Below are 18,866 nucleotides of genomic sequence, written 5' to 3' on the forward strand. Positions count from 1 at the left end.
TTTGTTGATGTGCTTCTTAAGATATGGGCACCACACAACTGCTGCATATTCTAGCTTTAGCTTAACTAAAGTCGTGAACAATTTCTTTAGTATATCGCCATCCATGTATTTAAAAGCAATTCTGAAGTTAGAAAGTGTGGCATAGGCTCCTCGCACAATATTCTTTATGTGGTCCTCGGGTAATAGTTTTCTATCTAGAACCACCCCTAGATCTCTTTCTTTATCAGAATTCTTTAAAGATTTCTCACATAATATATAGGTTGTGTGGGGTCTATGTTCTCCTATTCCACATTCCATAACATGGCATTTATTAACATTAAATTCCATTTGCCAAGTGGCACTCCATGTACTTATTTTGTCCAGGTCTTCTTGAAGGGCATGACAATCATCTAAGTTTCTTATCCTTCCTATTATCTTAGCATCATCAGCAAACATGTTCATATAATTCTGTATACCAACTGGTAGATCATTTATGTAGACATTAAACATCACTGGTGCAAGAACTGAACCTTGTGGTACTCCACTTGTGACATTTCTCCAGTCCGATATATTGCCTTTGATCACAGCCCTCATTTTTCTATCAGTCAGAAAATTTTTCATCCATGTTAGAAGCGTACCTGTCACTCCTCCAATATTTTCTAGTGTCCAGAACAACCTCTTATGTGGAACTCTGTTGAAAGCCTTTTTTAAGTCCAGATAGATGCAGTCAACCCAACCATCACTTTCCTGTAATATCGATGTGGCGTGTCGTATCAGGGTGGTGATATATAATATCAGGGTGGCGATGAAGAGAAACTAGAATCACAGGAGGGGCAGAAGTTAAAGCATGACAGAGGCGAGAGGAAGGATGTTGTAAGGACCTCACAAGATAGCGAAGACAGTAGCGATCAGAGCAGTCCTGGAGAGATCGGAAGCCAGTGTCAACATACAAGATGAGGGCGGGAGTCGAACGAACGGCACCAGAGCTGAGGTGCAACCCAGTATGATGCAAAGCATCAAGATGGCGAAGAGTAGAAGGAGAAGCAGTATGCAGGGCAACCATAATCGAGTTTAGACAGGACGAGAAGGGAGTGCAAAGAGAGAACCGTGCACCTATCCGCTCCCCAAGAAGTATGGGACAAAACCTTAAGTAGGTTAAGGGCCTTAGAGCATTCAACTCGGAGGTAAGAGATATGGGCTGACCAAGACAAACACGTTTCAAAGATTAACCCCAAAATCTTAGCGGAATTCCTGTACACAAGGGAATGACCATAAAGCGACAAAGAGGGACTAAGAACGACATGCTTCCGGGTAAAAGTCATAGCACACGTCTTAGACGCAGAAAACTTGTACCCATGATCGGTGGCCCAAGACGACGCGGCATCAATCGCAAGTTGAAGGAGAGGAGAATCATCACCCTGACAGCAAAGGGCAAGATCGTCAACATAGAGAGCGGAGAAGATGCCAGAAGGAAGAGAGGAAAGAAGACCATTGAGGGCAACTAGAAAGAGTAGTGCTCAGAACACTACCCTGGGGTACACCCTCATACTGCTGAAAAGGGGCAGAGAGAGTAACACCAAGCCTCACTCGAAAGGAACGATGATAGAGGAAACTTTGGAGGAAGAGAGGGAGATTCCCACGAAGGCCAAAAGAATGAAGTTGGGACAGAATATGATACCGCCAGGTAGTATCGTAAGCCTTTTCCAGGTCAAAAAGGAGGCAACAACGAAGGTCTTCGCAGCAAAAGCAGTATGAATATAGACCTCCAAGTTCACCAGGACATCCGTTGTGCTGCGGCACTTGCGAAAACCAAATTGAGAAGGGGAGAGGTGGTGATAGTGCTCTAAGAACCACATCAAATGAACGTTAACCATATGTTCAAAGAGCTTGCAGACACAACTCATGAGGGCAATAGGGTGGAAGTCCTTGGGGGATGACCCGAGAGACCCTGGTTTCCGAACAGGGAGGACAACAGAATCGAGCCAATCCTCAGCGATTGACGATGACTCCCAGACCCGACTGTACAGACTCAGTAAATATTGATACGTGCACAGAGGGAGATGGCGAAGCATCTCATAGTGAATGCCATCGGAGCCAGCCGCCGTAGAACTGCAGAGGGCCAGGACAGACTGAAGCTCAGAGAGAGAGAAGGGATCGTTATAGGGAAGGCGAAGATGGGTACAGAAATCTAAAGGATGAGATTCAAGAATAGGCTTACGAAAAAGGAAGGATTGAGGAAAATGAGAACCAGAGCTAACAGATGAAAAGTGGGAACCCAGTTCGATCGCGACCTGCAACGGGTCCACAACAAGAGCACCATGGAGGCGAAGGACCAGTGAGGAATCAGGAACGAACTTACCCGCAATCTTGCGGATACGCTTCCAGACCAGTGGGAGAGGAGTTTCGGACATAACAGTGGAGACATAAGACTTCCAGCAAACACGTTTAGCCGCACGGATAGTCCTACGGGACACAGCACTCGCCTTCCGAAACAAAAGAAAATACTCAACCGTCTGCCAGCAGCGATGTCTCTTCCAGGCTGCACGCTTACAGCGGACAGCCCGAGCACAGTCCACATTCCACCAGGGAATGCACTTCCGCGTTCTCCGAGAGGAAGAGCGAGGAATAGAGTGGAGAGCAGCATCAAAGACAGTGTCATGATAAAGAAGGAGGGCGCGAGGGAGAGGCAGAACGGAGAGGTCGAAATAGTAGCACAGAGAGTAAAGAGGCGCCAGTCAGCCTCGGCAAACTGCCACCTAGGGAAGGACAGAGGAGGGTGAAAAAGAGAAAAAAGTAACAAGGATAGGAAAATGGTCACTGCCATGGAGGTCATCAAGGACCCGCCCCTCGAAATCTAAGGAAAGGGATGACGAGCAAATAGAAAGATCGAGATAGGAAAGGGAGCAAGTCCGAGAGTTCAAATGAGTGGGCTCACCAGAATTCAGAAGAGACAGGGAAGAAGAGAGGATGAACGCTTCAAGAAGGCGACCTCGGGTGTTTGCCAGCACATCACCCCAAAGGGCATGTCGACAATTCAAATCACGCAGCAGGAGCACAGGCTCCGGTAAGGAGTCCAGGAGGTGTTTAAGATCGGGAAGGGAAAGTGGGACAGTGGGGGGAGATAAATGGAACAAACCATGTACCATTTACTCACAAAGACACGAGCAGCAGAACAGTGGATAGGCGATGAAAAAAGTAAGGAGACGAAGGAACCATCAGAGCGAATCAAGGGAGCAGAAGAGTTATGGGGAACTCATAACTCTTCCCCCTCCTTCAGCTGTTGCTGGGGGGGGGGGGAGAATAGCCATGGAAGCGACCAGAAGACAGACACAAAGGGGCAAAAACTCTGAAATTAGAAGTTGGAGGTCAAGGAAATTGGTGTAATATCCATGGATGTTCCACTGAAGAATAGACATCGACAAAAAGAGAAAGGATAACAACTGAGAACAAAGAAGAAATAAAGGTGAAAAAGGAACACAGCACGTTAAAGAAACACAAGGTCAGAATCAAGGTCAGCGAAGTCAGGGTTAGAGGGCATGGGTAAACTGAGTAAAGAAGGAGGGAAAGGAGTGGGAGGGCAGACCAGAGGTGGACGAGCAAGGTCCGTAGGAGGAGGAGGAGGAGGAGACAACCGAGAGGGATGGGCAAGGAGAGCAGGAGAAGTAGGGGGCAGAAAGAGGGGAGTGCACCTCAGCAAGGGCAGCAACCGACACGGAACCGGGGGCCAAAGAAACCTCCACAGTAGGAACAGGGGGCTCTATCACAAAAGTAGGAGGGAAAGGAACGATAGAATCAGAGATAGGGGCGAAGAAGAAAGCAAAGCCTTCTTACTGCCAAGGAGGAGGAAGGAGAGGAGCCAGGTTTCCGCTTCTGACTCAAAGAGACAGGTGTCCCAGCAGCAATGTACTGGGTAACAGACTCTAGCGTCTCAATAGAAGAAAAACGAGAGCAAACAACACGATCACTGGGAGAGCGATGGACATCGGCCCGCACAGTCAGGCGGTGTGGAGAGCCAAGAGATGGAGAAGAATGATGGGAAGGAGGATCAGAGGGAGAGGAGAAAGAAGACACAGGAGACATGACAGACTGGGTAGAAAGAAGGGGAACCCTAGACAGAGAACCAGGAGGGGGGACCCTCCGGGACAGAATGGAAAGGAACAGGAGATGAGGTGGTGGGCGTGTTTGGGTCTAAGGCTTGGAAATGGTTGCGAGACTGAGGAAGGCGGGAAGGACGAGGAGAGGAAGAATGCACCATGCGAGCATAGGGGACGCCAGCGAAAGGGGTGAGACGATGAACTTGGCACCCAGCCTCAGGAAAAGACAAACGGTCCCGGTGCTTCAAGTTGAGGACGGCTGCCTCAACTTTGTAACGTATACACGCACGGGAGAAGGTAGGGTGGACCTCACCGTAATAGAAGCAGCAAGCTTGGGGAGAAGTGCACTCCAACTTAAGAGTGACCCTCGCTCCCCCCACACATGGGACAGAGACAGACAGGACTAGAGCATTTGAGGGCACCATGCCCAAACCTCCAGCACTTATTGCAGAGCCGAGGAGATGGAATATACTCCTGAATGGAGCATCTGGCACCAGCAAGAATGACAGAGGGCGGAAGGGTCCTACCAAAGGTAATCTTCACAACCCGAAGAGGCAGACGGCGACGACCACGAGGAGGGACGAGTAAATGTATCCACCTGAAGGATAGAATGACCCTGGGCCTCGAGGATATGCTTGATATCCTCATGGAAGTCTGTTAGATTTCTAACACCGGTTGTGACATGGTGTGGGAGAACAGTACCAACACTGGCATTTAACCGAGTGTTCTTGGAGACCCGAACAGGGGTCTCGCCAATGCAGAATAAGGCGGTCAAGCGGGTGGCTGCATCCTGAGGAGCAGCAGCAACGACACGGGTATAAAGACGGGTGGGGGTTGAAAGTAACAGAGGCATCTACTGAATCAACATGATGCCTATGAAGGGAAAAATCGTCCGAAGGAGTTGAATCTAAAGGTTGGAGGTCAAAGTACTTAGTTCACGTAGCAGGACCAAACAAAGCATGGTATGAATTAGTACGGGAAGGGAGCATACGAGAGCGGCCGTGGCAGGGACGGCGATGAGAACCTCTAGAGAGAGATGGGTCATAAGATGCAGTAGTCACAATAAGAGATGGAGCCGTGCAAGGGGATGATATGGTCACCACAGCGGGCATGGGGCTCGACCCAACCACAGAAGAGGGAGGGGGAGCAGGGAGTAGTAGTCCGGTCTGGGCCTAAACCGGGCCCTGTAGCGGGGGCTACAGAGCCCGGTCTTCCAGGACAGTCCGACTCAGGGGCCTGGTCGTCCACCCCACGATCCTGGGTAAGAGAAGTCGTGTCGTCATCCATGCAGCAATCAAGTTGAAAGGTTTGGGACTTGGAACCAAGGGATACCACCTACCAGGGCAGCTAGGGAGGCCGAGCGCGGGCCAGTGCAGGAAGGGTGTGTCGTCCCTAGCTGTGCTCCCCCCTTTTCAACAGGGGAGTCCTCCTACATCGTCCATTCTCCCACACTGGTGCTAAGACCCCAGTCCCCCTATCACCCCAGCCTGGACACCCAACCATCCACTCAGGGCGGCCCCTCACGGGCGACCCCTCCAGCGGGTGGTCCGATGGCTCACAAGGCCCCTACATGGTGCCCTTCAGCACGTACACCACTCAAAGAGGGGGCAGGAGAGAGAGGGGGGGCCAAGGCAACCCACATTGGTCCCAGGGAGGTGTACACGATCCCCTCACCACGGCAAGGAGGCACCACGGAGGGGAAATTTCCTAATATTTGTTGGCAGCTTTGTTCAGTTTTCTTAATAAAATGTATGACCTCTTGTTCTTAAAGATACAGGTCTCAATAATTCTTCAATTATCAAATTTATTGATTCCCATTAATATTTTGTATGCAGTGATCAAATCGCCTCTTTTTCGTCATCTTTTAGCTTTGCCGTATTTAGTGCCTCTAACCTCTCCTTATAGCTCTTGTCTTTCAGTTCTGGAAGCCATGTCTTCCAAGCCAAGTTGCATGTCTTTGTGCCTTTTCCAGATTGTTGATGTACTTCTCAGGATAAGGGCATCATACAACCACTCCATATTACAGCTTTGGTGTTACAAAGGTTGTGAACAATTTCTTTAGTATTTCACCATGTATACAACCTGTCTTCCTACAAGTAACGTCTTTTCGCTCGTATGCGTACTAACGATAAAAATTGCTGTAATAGAAAATGGAAGCGGCCCGCGAAAGTGACGTACTGTCCTGTTTTTTGTTTTGGGTCCTCTGGCTTAGTCTGTTAGGTTAAGAAAGGACAGTTTAAATTACCAAAATTTCATGACGTTTTGAAAGTTTAGGAGAACTTGCTGCCCTCCTAACCTACCAGAGGACCCAAAACTTGCTGTTTTGGGTCCATTTCATTTGGAAAATAAATTTCCATTTTGGATTACGGCAACTTTTGGCCGTTGCACAAACGAGCAAAAAGCAAATTATCATTTGTAAGAGGACAGGTTGATCTATAAGCAGTCTTTAAAAGCAATTCTGAAATTGGATAGTGTAGCACAGGCTCCTCACATGATGTTCTTTGTGGTCCTCAGGTGATAATATTCTATCTAGACCCACCCCTAGATCTCTTTCTTTATCAGAATTCTTTAAATTTTTTTCACATAATTTGTAGGTTGTGTGGCCTATTTTTTTTTTTCTATTCCACATTTCATAACATGGCATTATTCACATGAAATTCCATTTGCAAAGTGTTGCTCTATATACTTTTGTCTTCTTCAGGAGCATGACAATCGTCTAAGTATCTTAGCACCATCAGCAAACATGCTCATATAATTCTGTATTCCTTCTGGTACATTATTTATGTAAGCCATGAATATTACTGGTGCAAGAACTGAACCCTGTGGTACCCCATAAGTAACATATCTCCAATCTGAAATACTGCCTCTGATAATTTGCTTTTAATTAATTTATAGAATAGGCCTGGTTCTGTTTTACATTTATCTACTATCCCTTTCTCAAAATTTCTTTCTCCCTCTGTTCTCACTGCCATGGAGTTCTTTCTTGTATATATGTATTGCTGGCATGTTTGAGGGTTTGGTCTCTTCTATAATGATTCCATTTTTTGAGTCTTTTGGTCTTTGGCCCTCACACAATTCCTGTTGAACCTGTCCTGTTTTCTAGTTTTGCATCTCTGTTTCAGTATACATTTTGTTGTGCCTTAATTTTGTTGAACATTTCACAAAACTGAACATACATCTCATTTATTTCCTTGCCTAACAACAAGTTTTTCCAATTAAATTCATTAAAGTACTTTATAAGTTTCCAATAGTGTCCCCTTTTGAAATCAAGCTTTTCAATTGCTTCAGTTTCCCCATTCTCTTCTATATTATAACATAATGCATATTCTATTTTTAAAAAGGACATGGCTGCTTTTGCCCAGGAAAGGAAGGTACTGAATGTCAAGCATCTCCTCCTCTTCTTTCCTGGTGAATATCAAGTCCAGCATTGAGGGAACATCTTCCCTCATTCTCATAACTTGCTTAATGTGTTGACATGAATGTCTCCAGAATGAGGTTGACGAATCTTCTGGTCCAAAAGTCCTCCATTCGTTTTGAAGGGCTCCCAGTCTATAGATTTCAAGTTGAAGTTACCAAGTCATGAAATGGTTGTACTGTTCTCATATTGCAGGAAGCACATCAACAAATTGGAAATGGAGCAAAGACATGTAACAAAATGGTTTCCGGAGCCGAAAGGCAAAAGCTGCGAGAAGAGGCTAGAGGTGTTATATATGCTAAAGCTAAAAAGATAGAATAAAAACCAGGCGATATGATCACTATAAACAAAATAGCAATGGGAATCGACAAAATTTATGAAGCATTCTTGAAACCTAGAACTTCAAGACCAAGAGGTCATAAATTTAAGCTAAAGAAATAAGGCTGCTAAAAAAATATTTGAAAGTTCACCTCTGTTAACAGAGTGGTAGGCTGCTGAAACAAATTAAGCGAGAAGGTGGTAGATGCCAAAACTATCAGTAGTTTCAAAGCATCACATGACAGAGAACCAGGAAGACGGGACACCACGAGCATAGCTCTCATCCTGTAACTACATTTAGGTAATTACACTTGGGTAATTACACTATTTTGACCACAGTGGTCATTCTGCCTCCAGCATTCCCTGCAGGAATCAAAGTGGTACATATTATTCTGTCTACCACTTGCAGGCTTCAGTCTTATTCAAATTGTCATCTCAACAGGCCGTTTATGTCATTGCTGATCAGTTGCTGGCAAGTGCGGTAAAATACCATTGATCAATAAATCAACATTGATACTGTTGGACTCGGTTCTTAGATTATATGCAGGCATTATCAGATCCCCTCTCTTCAGAAATGCAATTCAACTGAAATTGAACAGGTAAATTGGAGTCGATCTATCAGGACCAGAAGGGCTCTGGGCAAACCCTACAGTCAAGCACTTCAGTTCATGCTATAAATGTTACGCACTCATCTTCCCAGTGATTATGCGTTTTGCTCTTGAAGATGGGAGGGAGCGAAGAGGCAGATTCTTTGTCCCTTCCAAATACAATGATGGCTCATCTTGGAGGGTCTACCTTCTAGGAGCCCAGGCATGGTACCAGGCACGGTACACCACCAGACAACCCCAGACTGAGCTACCAGGCCTGGTACACCACCAGACAACCCCAGACTGAGCTACCAGGCACGGTACACCACCAGACAACCCCAGACTGAGCTACCAGGCACGGTACACCACCAGACAACCCCAGACTGAGCTACCAGGCACGGTACACCACCAGACAACCCCAGACTGAGCTACCAGGCACGGTACACCACCAGACAACCCCAGACTGAGCTACCAGGCACGGTACACTACCAGACAACCCCAGACTGAGCTACCGGGCCTAGTACACCACCAGACAACCCCAGACTGAGCTACCAGGCCTGGTACACCACCAGACAACCCCAGACTGAGCTACCAGGCACGGTACACCACCAGACAACCCCAGACTGAGCTACCAGGCCTGGTACACCACCAGACAACCCCAGACTGAGCTACCAGGCACGGTACACCACCAGACAACCCCAGACTGAGCTACCAGGCACGGTACACTACCAGACAACCCCAGACTGAGCTACCGGGCCTAGTACACCACCAGACAACCCCAGACTGAGCTACCAGGCACGGTACACCACCAGACAACCCCAGACTGAGCTACCAGGCCTGGTACACCACCAGACAACCCCAGACTGAGCTACCAGGCACGGTACACCACCAGACAACCCCAGACTGAGCTACCAGGCACGGTACACTACCAGACAACCCCAGACTGAGCTACCGGGCCTAGTACACCACCAGACAACCCCAGACTGAGCTACCAGGCCTGGTACACCACCAGACAACCCCAGACTGAGCTACCAGGCATGGTACACCACCAGACAACCCCAGACTGAGCTTCACATGATGATGTACTTTATCTTATGGTATTGGTAACTTTGTTCTAATATTTGTTCTTACATGCAAATATTTAGTTAGAGCATTCTATTATTAACAATTTGATACCAAATTGAACGGCGTAACATGAAAATTAAGGTCAGAAAGCTGAAAAGATTATAAACATTTTTCTGTGGTGGTTTGTTCACACTCAACGCTCGGCCTACCTTGAGGTGCGTGGAGGCCGGGCACGCGATAGTGTTAAGGGTTAAGTGTTCACACTCAACGCTCGGCCTACCTTGAGGTGCGTGGAGGCCGGGCACGCGATAGTGTTAAGGGTTAAGGCATCATAATTGATATAGCATGTGAAAATGAGAATATGATAATTGAGAAAACCCACGGAAGCCGTGATGACGATTTGAACCTATGCACTGGGTATTCCAAGATGCATCACATTACTGTGATTTCTCTCTGTAACGAATTTGATCATTGTAAATTTGAGAAGAGAGCATCACAGTAAAGTTGTAAGAAAATATCCAAAGATGTGAGTGTATCAGTATTTACCTATCAGTGACTACAGAGTAGTGAGATCTAGCTCTTTATGCCCTGCATCCTGCTGTTTATACCTCATGTGGTAATTACCTCTCTCAACATTAATGTTTTCATATTTTTCCTTTAAAATTGGCTTAAAAAGATATCTTCCTTCAATGCATTCCACTTGCTGACCATCCATACATGAAATAAGGACTTCCTTACATTTCTTCAACTCAATTGCAGTCCAGTTTTCTACCTTTCTCTAATTTAAATAAAAGTCCTTTATCCACATTGTCTATTCCCCCCCCTCTATGGTTGTGATGGAGAATTTTCTCAACCTGCCCTCATAACTAAAGCCTCTTAATTTTGATACTAATCTAATCTAGTTGCAAACTCCTCTTTTTCAAGTTTCATGCTTCGCAGGTGTGGGTTCCATGCTGGTGCTGCATACTAAAGTAATGGTCTTTCAAAGGCAGCGTGTACAGATTTGAAGGTCTCCTTATTTAAATTCTTAAATGATGTACTTGTGTTTTTGTGTTTGCTAACTTCCTATATGCTGCTGATGTTATCCTGTTCACACGAGCTTTTGGTGTTAACGTTGGGACTATGTATACGCCCACGTCTTTTTTTCTCATTGCCTTCCACTTATGATAGTTAAATATAAATCTCTCTCTCTCTTTTACCTATTTCCATTACTTTACAGTTATTTGGATTGATTTCCATCAGCCATTTATCTGCCCACTCCTGAAGTCTGTCAAGGTTTTCTTGCAGTACCCTACAGTCCTCTTTATTTCTTACTCTCCCCATTATCTTTGCATCATCTGCAATCATTAACGAGTTCACTCTCTCTGAGGTTATTTATATAAATTAAAAATTGGCTTCCGAAGGGTTCCCTTGGTCACCGGTGCTCTATTAGATCAGCCGGAGGTGCATCGGATGTTCCGTTTAGCGGCGACTCTCTGCCACTACCTTCGTGCCATGAGTTCTGCCATGGAAGATTCTTTGTGGGTTGATCCTGTCACCTTAGTAGCCTGTTCCAAAGCGCGTCTTTCTCAGGTTGACTGCAGTTTCATTCAGAGTTACTGCCGAGAGTCTTGCCCTCGTCAAAATATCTGCAGTGCTCCCTCCTCCCTGGCTAGTGCCCGTTGTTTCCTTCCTCTAGGGTAGTTAACTTCAGGGACCCACAAGAGGTTCCCACCCAGAAAACCAGTGTTGAATGTAACAAAAAGGCAATTTCTGGGTGAGCCTAACCGGCAATCTGACACCCTCCCTTCCTCCAGGTTGTCAGGGTTGTTGGTGTCGTCATAACACTGAAGGTCAAATAGCTGGCTGCCTCCCTCCTTCCCCCAAATGAGTGGGGAAGTGAGGCAAATGAGCCGGCACTAGTTTCATGAATTTTTGATTATTTGTTTACATAGTTTGGGGAGTTTTTAGGCAGTTCTTGAGGCTCTGGATTTGTTTAAAGCCAGCAGTGTTTGTTTTGTTTTGCTGACTTTCTGGGTGCCTTTGTCAATGGGCGGCATAAATGACCAGGTTCCGACTCTGGTCCCCAGTAGGTCAATACAACTCTGCGACTGATAGGATCTAGTATTATTGCACACCATCGAGAGATAGTAGCTTCACGGAACCACAAGGGACTTCCCCCTTAGAAAAAGCAATGATTCTAGGACAGTCATGTGGAACACTATTTTCCACTCCTCTCCAGCCTGACATACCCTCTCTGACTGTAACTTTTATTTTTTCACTGTCCATCAAGTATTCCCATACCCAGTCCAGTACTTTTCTGGGGGAGCCCCTTGTGACCCTGAAGCTATCTTGCTGAGATGGCTACCAACTACTAGGTCACATCAGCAGCAGAGTTGTTCTGTTCTGTTTAGCCTACTGGGGGCTAGAGCCTGAACCTGATTCTGGCCTCTCCTCAGAGGCACAGAAAGCATATGACACTCCACCACCCCACAAATAGACCAAAGCTTCAAAACTGTCAAACAAACTCTCCCAAACTATGCAAACAAATGATTGAATCTCGAAACTAGTGCAAGGTCGTTAGCATTCACCCCCTTGCCAGTTAGGGGGGGGGGGCCCAGAGCACCAGGTCTTCCTCAGTCCTCCAAGCCAATTCTGTCGCTGATGAGGACACGATTAGTTGTTCTCTGCAAGGTTCTCAGGTCTTCAACAAGCAGCATGGATCTAAGAACCATGCTGCTAAGTTAGGTGCTGGCCATACTAGGACTTTGTCCTGCAGGGGCCATTTGTTTGGTATTATTTCGTATTTCAGCTGGCTTCACTAGCATGTTTTCTGTCCAGTCTGTACTGTATAGACCTGGCTCATAGGGTGTTTGGAGCTGCACGAACTTGGAGCTACCTTTCCTATGTGCTCCGTAGCACTGCACTTGCCCTAACAGAGTTCTCTTTTTCGGTGTTTGGGAGTGAAGCCAGATCTTGGGTGTGTCCTAGGTCTTTTGCCTTGTCAAGACCCTTGGTTGGGGTGAAAATTTTGGATGGTTCGGCACACTGGGGGGTTGCAAATTTGTTTTACATGTCATGCCGAGATTTTTCTTCACAGCCACATTAAGTTGTGTTGATCTACTTATATTATTCCTGGTGAGCATCCCAAGTGCCTATGTGTTCTGTTTGGTCAATATTTTGGGTACCTGGTAATCTCCTGCAGGTTTCAGCAATTCCCCTCCTAATTCGCTCTCACCTTGTGAGAGTTTGAGGGACGTAGTAGAGCTCGACTTCATCCTCAATCTTTCAGGTTGGACATGTTCATCCCCTGCCCCACTTTCCACATGACTAATCTGGCCCAGGTTCGCTGTTTCTTTCGTTCCCTGTTACAAGGCTTGTGTTTCTCAGGTCATCTACAATGTCAAAGTTCAGCAAGCCTGTAGTCTACCCTCGTGCCCATTATGCTTGTAAATATGCTGCTCTTGTGGTGGTTTTTGCTAACATATACTGGCTGATATTCAGGCATGGGGATTTTGGCAATCTAACAGGGTCTTGGCAGCCTGGAACCAGATTCACGAAACAGTTACGCAAGTACTTACAAATGTGTGCATCTTTCCTCAATCTTTGACGGCTTTAGTTACATTTATTAAACACTTTACAAGCATGAAAACTTCCCAATCAACTGTTATTATTATAAACAGCCTCCTGGTGCTTCGGAGCTCGTTAACTGTTTAATAATTGTAAACAAAGCCGCCAAAGATTGAGAAAAGATGTAAAGGTTCGTAAATACTTACGTAACTGCTTCGTGAATCAGGCCCCTGGTATTTAGTTAATGTCCCCAGATCTCATCACGCCTGTGTTGCCTTGGGCCATCTCTCAACCAGCCATCTCCTCATTAATTTGATTGCCTGCAGTCTCCTCCTCCTTAGTCCGTCCTTGATTTTACTTCTTTGCAATAGTTTTGAGAGATTTAATAGTTTCTTTAGATTGTTTGGGAAGAGTTTACACATGCACAAAGAAACCACGTTAATATGATGCATCAATGAGAAAATCAGTGGGAGCTGTAAGAAGGATTTGAACCCATTGTCTGGTTTGGCCTAGTTTGCCAGACTCAGTTTGGCAAGAGTTTGTTTGGAAGTTTTAAGGCTTTGGTCTTTTTTGAACCCAGCAATGGTCTGTATTGGTGCACTGACTTTCTGGATGCTTTCCCAGTGGGGTGGTGGAGTGTAATTACCCAAGTGTAATTACCTAAGTGTAGTTACAGGATGAGAGCGACGCTCGTGGTGTCCCGTCTTCCCAGCACTCTGTCATATAACGCTTTGAAACTACTGACGGTCTTGGCCTCCACCACCTTCTCACTTAACTTGTTTCAACCGTCTACCACTCTGTTTGCGAAAGTGAATTTTCTTATATTTCTTCGGCATCTGTGTTCAGCTAGTTTAAATCTATGACCTCTTGTTCTTAAAGTCACCTGCTGGCTGTGCCTCTGTGAGGTTAAGGGGAAGGTGGGGGGAACAAATTCTGGCCTGGTCCCTGGTAGGCCAAACAGAACTCTGCGGCTGATGTGACCTAGTAGTTGGGAACCATCTCGGCAAGATAGCTTCAAGGAGCCACTGGGGCTCATTCAGAAAGAGGCATTTCATTACATTCAACATGGGTTTTTTGTTATCCTTGATTGTCTCTCCATCTTGTGCATCAGTCTTTTGTAAGGAACTCTATCCAGATCCTAGACTGTTTTTTGGCAGTCTAGGAAAATTCATTCTACCCATCCTTCCTACTCGACTTATTTTGGTGACCCTGCCAAAGAATTCAATCTAGTTTGTTAGGCATGATTTTCCATTTATGAAGCCATGCTGTGCTGCCATTATAATATTTATTCTGCAAGTGTTCTACAATCATTTTTCCTGATGACTTTTTCTAGAATCTTGCATGAAATTCATGTTAATGAAATTGGTAAATAGCTTAGTGCTTCATATTTGTCCCCTTTCTTGAGGGGATCCTTGCAGCTTCCTTCAGTAACCATGGTGATATCCGATCTGGTCTTTCTGCATTTGCTTCATCCAGTTCCTCCAGGTGTCTTTTTACCTTTTCTACATCAACTTCAACAATTATGACTAGTGTTGTTTCTGGTCCTCTGTTATTCCCCCTACTTGGGCACCAATCTGGTTCTGGTTTTTATACCTGAAATATCTTGCCGAGTTCTTGACGCTCTCTTTTGTCATTCTTCATGGGTTCCTCCCTGTCCTAGCAGTCTGAATCCTATGATCTAGTACTGTTGTTTTCCTCCGTTTATGGCTGTGCAGCAGCTGAAGTTAACTCTTTGATTTTAACACAATGTCATTCTCAAGCTGCTGCTATGCTGCCCTCCTGATTCAGGTGTACTTATTCCTGGCCCTCATTAGTGCCTTCCATTTACCTGTATACCCATGCTCCTTTACTCTTTCCATGCCTTTTCTGTATTCTTTTCTCCTTACACTGCAGCCCTTGGTTACTTCAACTTGCCTCCCGAGAGGTACTGTACGAACTATTCCATTGCTCCTTTGTATTTCTGCATTATGAGTTCCACCATCTGACTTTAATTACTTTCCTTCCATTTCAGTGTCCCAGTGACCCTCCTGCAGATAATCCCTAACTCTCCTGAAGTCTTCTCGTCTGTATTCTCTCTCACTCTTCCTGTTTCCAACTCTCAGTTCTACAATGTAATCAAACATGATAATGCAGTGGTCACTAGCTCCTAGTGGTACGACATATTTTATGTTCTCTACAACATCTTCATTTCGGGTAAACACCAGGTCTAGGGTAGCTGGTAGATCACCACCACCCTCTCTAGTCGGCTCCTTGATATGCTGCCACAGCAAATGTTTGTCTGTAGTGTCCACAAATCTTGCTCTCTATACTTCATCTCCCCTTTGAGGATCCTTTGTTGACCAGTCTATTTCCCTGTGGGTTAAAATCTCCAAGTATTAGGATCTTTGCTTGAGCTCTTTTTCTATAATCTGAAAGCATGTTTTGCTACATTTATTATATTCTAACCTTGCCCTTCATGTAGTTAAATGGATGGCTGTAAATCTCACCACTGTCTTTATGGTCCTCACTGTCATCATACCTAGTATGAAATCCTGCTGGTTCATTACCTCTGCGATCTTATCTCCTCAAAGCTACAATGTTGTTTTATCAGTAAGGCTTCTTCCCCCCACCACAAGTTTATTCTTTCTTACTACTTTGTATCCTCCTGAGAATAAGAAACCAGAGAAATTCCTGCGGGCTCAGTGGTACTATGGATACCTCTGCTGAGCCCACTCTCACTTTGTGCAAATTTGAGGCTTGTCCATCATCTGTAAGTGCAGTTTAAATTTCAGGCAAAACATGCAGAGCAAGGCTGAACTCGCTCCGTCAATAATGGGTTACAAAATTATTACATCCACCAGAACTGCTTAGCGGTTCAAAATGATGCATGAAAATATAGTTATATATATGATGTGTGTATATAGTGTAATAACAGCAAAAACAAATGTTTTATTGTTTTAAGCATATAATATTGTGCTCATATTAGTGACGAATATATGTGAGCATTCTGATGTTCTACTCATTCTATTATATAAATTTCTTAAATGACACACGACTGACTTAAAATATTGGAAGAAACCAGAGAAAATAAAATTAAGAGACATTGACATAAATATCTAAAAATCTTAGTGACAACTCCTGTCCCATGGCTGGGCCAGATTCACGAAGCAGTTACGCAAGCACTTACGAGTGTGTATATCTTTCCTCAATCTTTGACGGCTTTGGTTACATTTATTAAACAGTTTACAAGCATGAAAACTTGCCAATCAACTGTTGTTATTGTTATAAACAGCCTCCTGGTGCTTCGGAGCTCATTAACTGTTTAATAATTATAAACAAAGCCACCAAAGATTGAGAAAATATGTACAGGTTCGTAAGTGCTTGCATAACTGCTTCGTGAATCTGGCCCCAGGTCGACCACTGCAGGGTGAATGCTGTATGAATGATTAATGGCCAAGGAAAACTGGAAGCTAAAATGAGGTTTTTCATATGGTTCTAAATGTAGAAGAATGCTTTGATCAAGAATTACAAAATGTTGAAATTTTCAAGGTCTAACTGTAAATGCTTAACATTTCAGCAACCTGTTGAATTATATCTCCAATGAACTTTTACAAGTCACTCTTTGTCATTACAGATGTCTATTCAACAACTTTCCAACAGATTATTTCATCTCTCAAACATATCTCCAGGTCCAGAGGTCAACAATAGCCCCAGAATAGGTTCTAATTAACACTTACTCTTTTCTTTCATAGCAGATCCTGAAAAAAAGATGCCCCCTCATTTCAATTTTATAACACATCATTTGGTTCACTAGTCATTTACCTACAATTAAAGTCAAGAGAACCACTGCCCCTCACACCCAAGGCTTGGACCGGGTCGCAGAGTGCAAGAAATAAATTTACCTTTCCTCAAGCTTCAATTTGAAAACCAGCACAATAATGAAGTGGATGCCAAGCACCACGAACACTTTCCATGTGTACGCAAGGGTGAAGAGTGTACACGCTATTGCTCTTGACACAACCTGTAAGAATAAAGATATCCATTAGTGTTCAAATAATTATCCTTGATACAACCTGCTGCCATTAATGGTCATGCAAAAGTTGACAATAAACACCAATTTTCATACAGAAATGCATAAGGAAATTACCAGAAACAGAAATATTAAATAAATGAATATATACCATAATTGATGATTGTTTGGAAATGTGGAGAAGATTGGTGGCAGGTTTGTGCAGAAAGAAGAGGAAAGTGAAGTGTGGGGGCGAGAGAGAGCTGTTGCTACAACTATGCTCAAGAAATGTTAACTGGAGAATTATGAAGGCATGAGACCTCATAATGACATAAGGGGCATAGAACAGGTCAGATATTTAAGGATTACATCGAGGCTTTCAGTTAGGGCCTCACACAGAGGAGTTTCCAGGTGTACATTGTTGCAGATACATACAGTATAAATATATGTACTATAAATAGATATATATACTACACAAAATATATACAGTAGTTTGCTAATGCAGTTATGAATTAACTTCCCAATGACGTACTTCACCACCACAGAAATTCAAACACTTATAACTCGAAAAAACCAGCGTTGAATGCAACGAAATGCCATTTTCTGGGTGAGTCCCGGAGGCTCCCCGTAGCTATCCAGGCTGATTTGCTTATGTCAGACTTTGGCATCAGTCATGTGTATGGAGAATAGAGATAAGAGAATAGAGAAAACCAAGGAGAAGTGAGATAAGAGCACCCTGTCAAGCGACCAGGACGGTTCAAGCGGCGCACGAGCAGGCCGGAGGTGAAACAACGCAGGAGATAGCTTGCGAAACGGTGCAGAAGTAACATCAATACCGAAAGCAAGCTGCAGCAGCTCCGCCAACACCACACGATAGGAGGCGACAGTATCTGGCATAAGACGACGATCCTGGAACAACCAAGAAAGAAAGGGCAAGACAACCTTAACAGACAGCGAAGTATACCTATGAAGTATATCTCAAGACCATCTAAACCCTGCCCCGACTCGCAAACCCTCAGACGTTTCGGAGCCAGAAGCTTACCAGACCGAACCACAGGAGGGGTAGGATGAGGGGGCGCGGACGAAACCAATGCCCAAGCGACCATCATCCCCAAGTCCGGGTCCCTATAAGCAAAACGAGGCAGCCTCGGGACATCCGGCGTAGCAACCAACCTAGAGCGTTGCAACAACCTAAACCTAACATGCAACGCTTGCGCTGCCTGTACCCGAAGAACGTCATCAGTAGACTGGGTAAACTGAGTCACCAGCAAGCAACAAAACTCGCAAGACTCCGGGTTGAAGGTGTCACCGAACCAAGTGGCAGCAAAAAAAATGGAGGCAAAAACAATGAGTCATCCTAAGACAAGGGGACCGAACAACCCTCAAACTCGCACAAAGCGAGGGGGGACTCGGGAGTCACATCCATCGGACCCACTCGCCCTCTTGGGGATTTCCAGGGTCCTGAGATGGAACTCACGCTTGGGAAAGCCCAGGCATGGTACTGCTAACCGGCACCCAAATCTACCAAACGACTCGCTAAGAGCTGAAAACCCGGGATGTGTACACTCACGGGAACCAAGCAGGGGATACCACCTGAAGAGAAATTAGTACCCAAAAACCATACTCAGGGGAGCAACCAAGGCAGGCACCCCTACTAGGCAGGAAAATAAAAGTGGGGGAAAAAAAAAAAAAAAAAAACAGCAAGAGGACAGCGTATCCAGGCAGAACAGAGGCAGCCACTATGAATGGTGAAAACAAGCTGCGCAATACCCTGCACCCCGTACCAGTGCAAACTACCCCTTACCCTAAGGTAAACAAGGGAGACAAAACACCCCAGCAAACAAAGGGCAGCCGAAAACTGAGCAGTAAAT

At 45.1% G+C, this 18,866-nt stretch overlaps 1 protein-coding gene across 4 annotated transcripts in view; it reads right to left on the reverse strand.

Moving 5' to 3' along the window:
• Positions 1-18,866, reverse strand: part of LOC123754693 (uncharacterized) — a 236,908-nt gene that overhangs the window by 42,885 nt on the left and 175,157 nt on the right. For all 4 annotated transcript variants that reach the window (XM_069326276.1, XM_069326275.1, XM_069326274.1 and 1 more), the window contains one exon: positions 16,889-17,007. In XM_069326276.1, the coding sequence (XP_069182377.1) occupies positions 16,889-17,007 (119 nt within the window). The remainder of the gene's footprint in view (positions 1-16,888; positions 17,008-18,866) is intronic.

This window comes from Procambarus clarkii, chromosome 18, assembly GCF_040958095.1.
Source record: "Procambarus clarkii isolate CNS0578487 chromosome 18, FALCON_Pclarkii_2.0, whole genome shotgun sequence".
Classification (NCBI taxonomy): domain Eukaryota; kingdom Metazoa; phylum Arthropoda; class Malacostraca; order Decapoda; family Cambaridae; genus Procambarus; species Procambarus clarkii.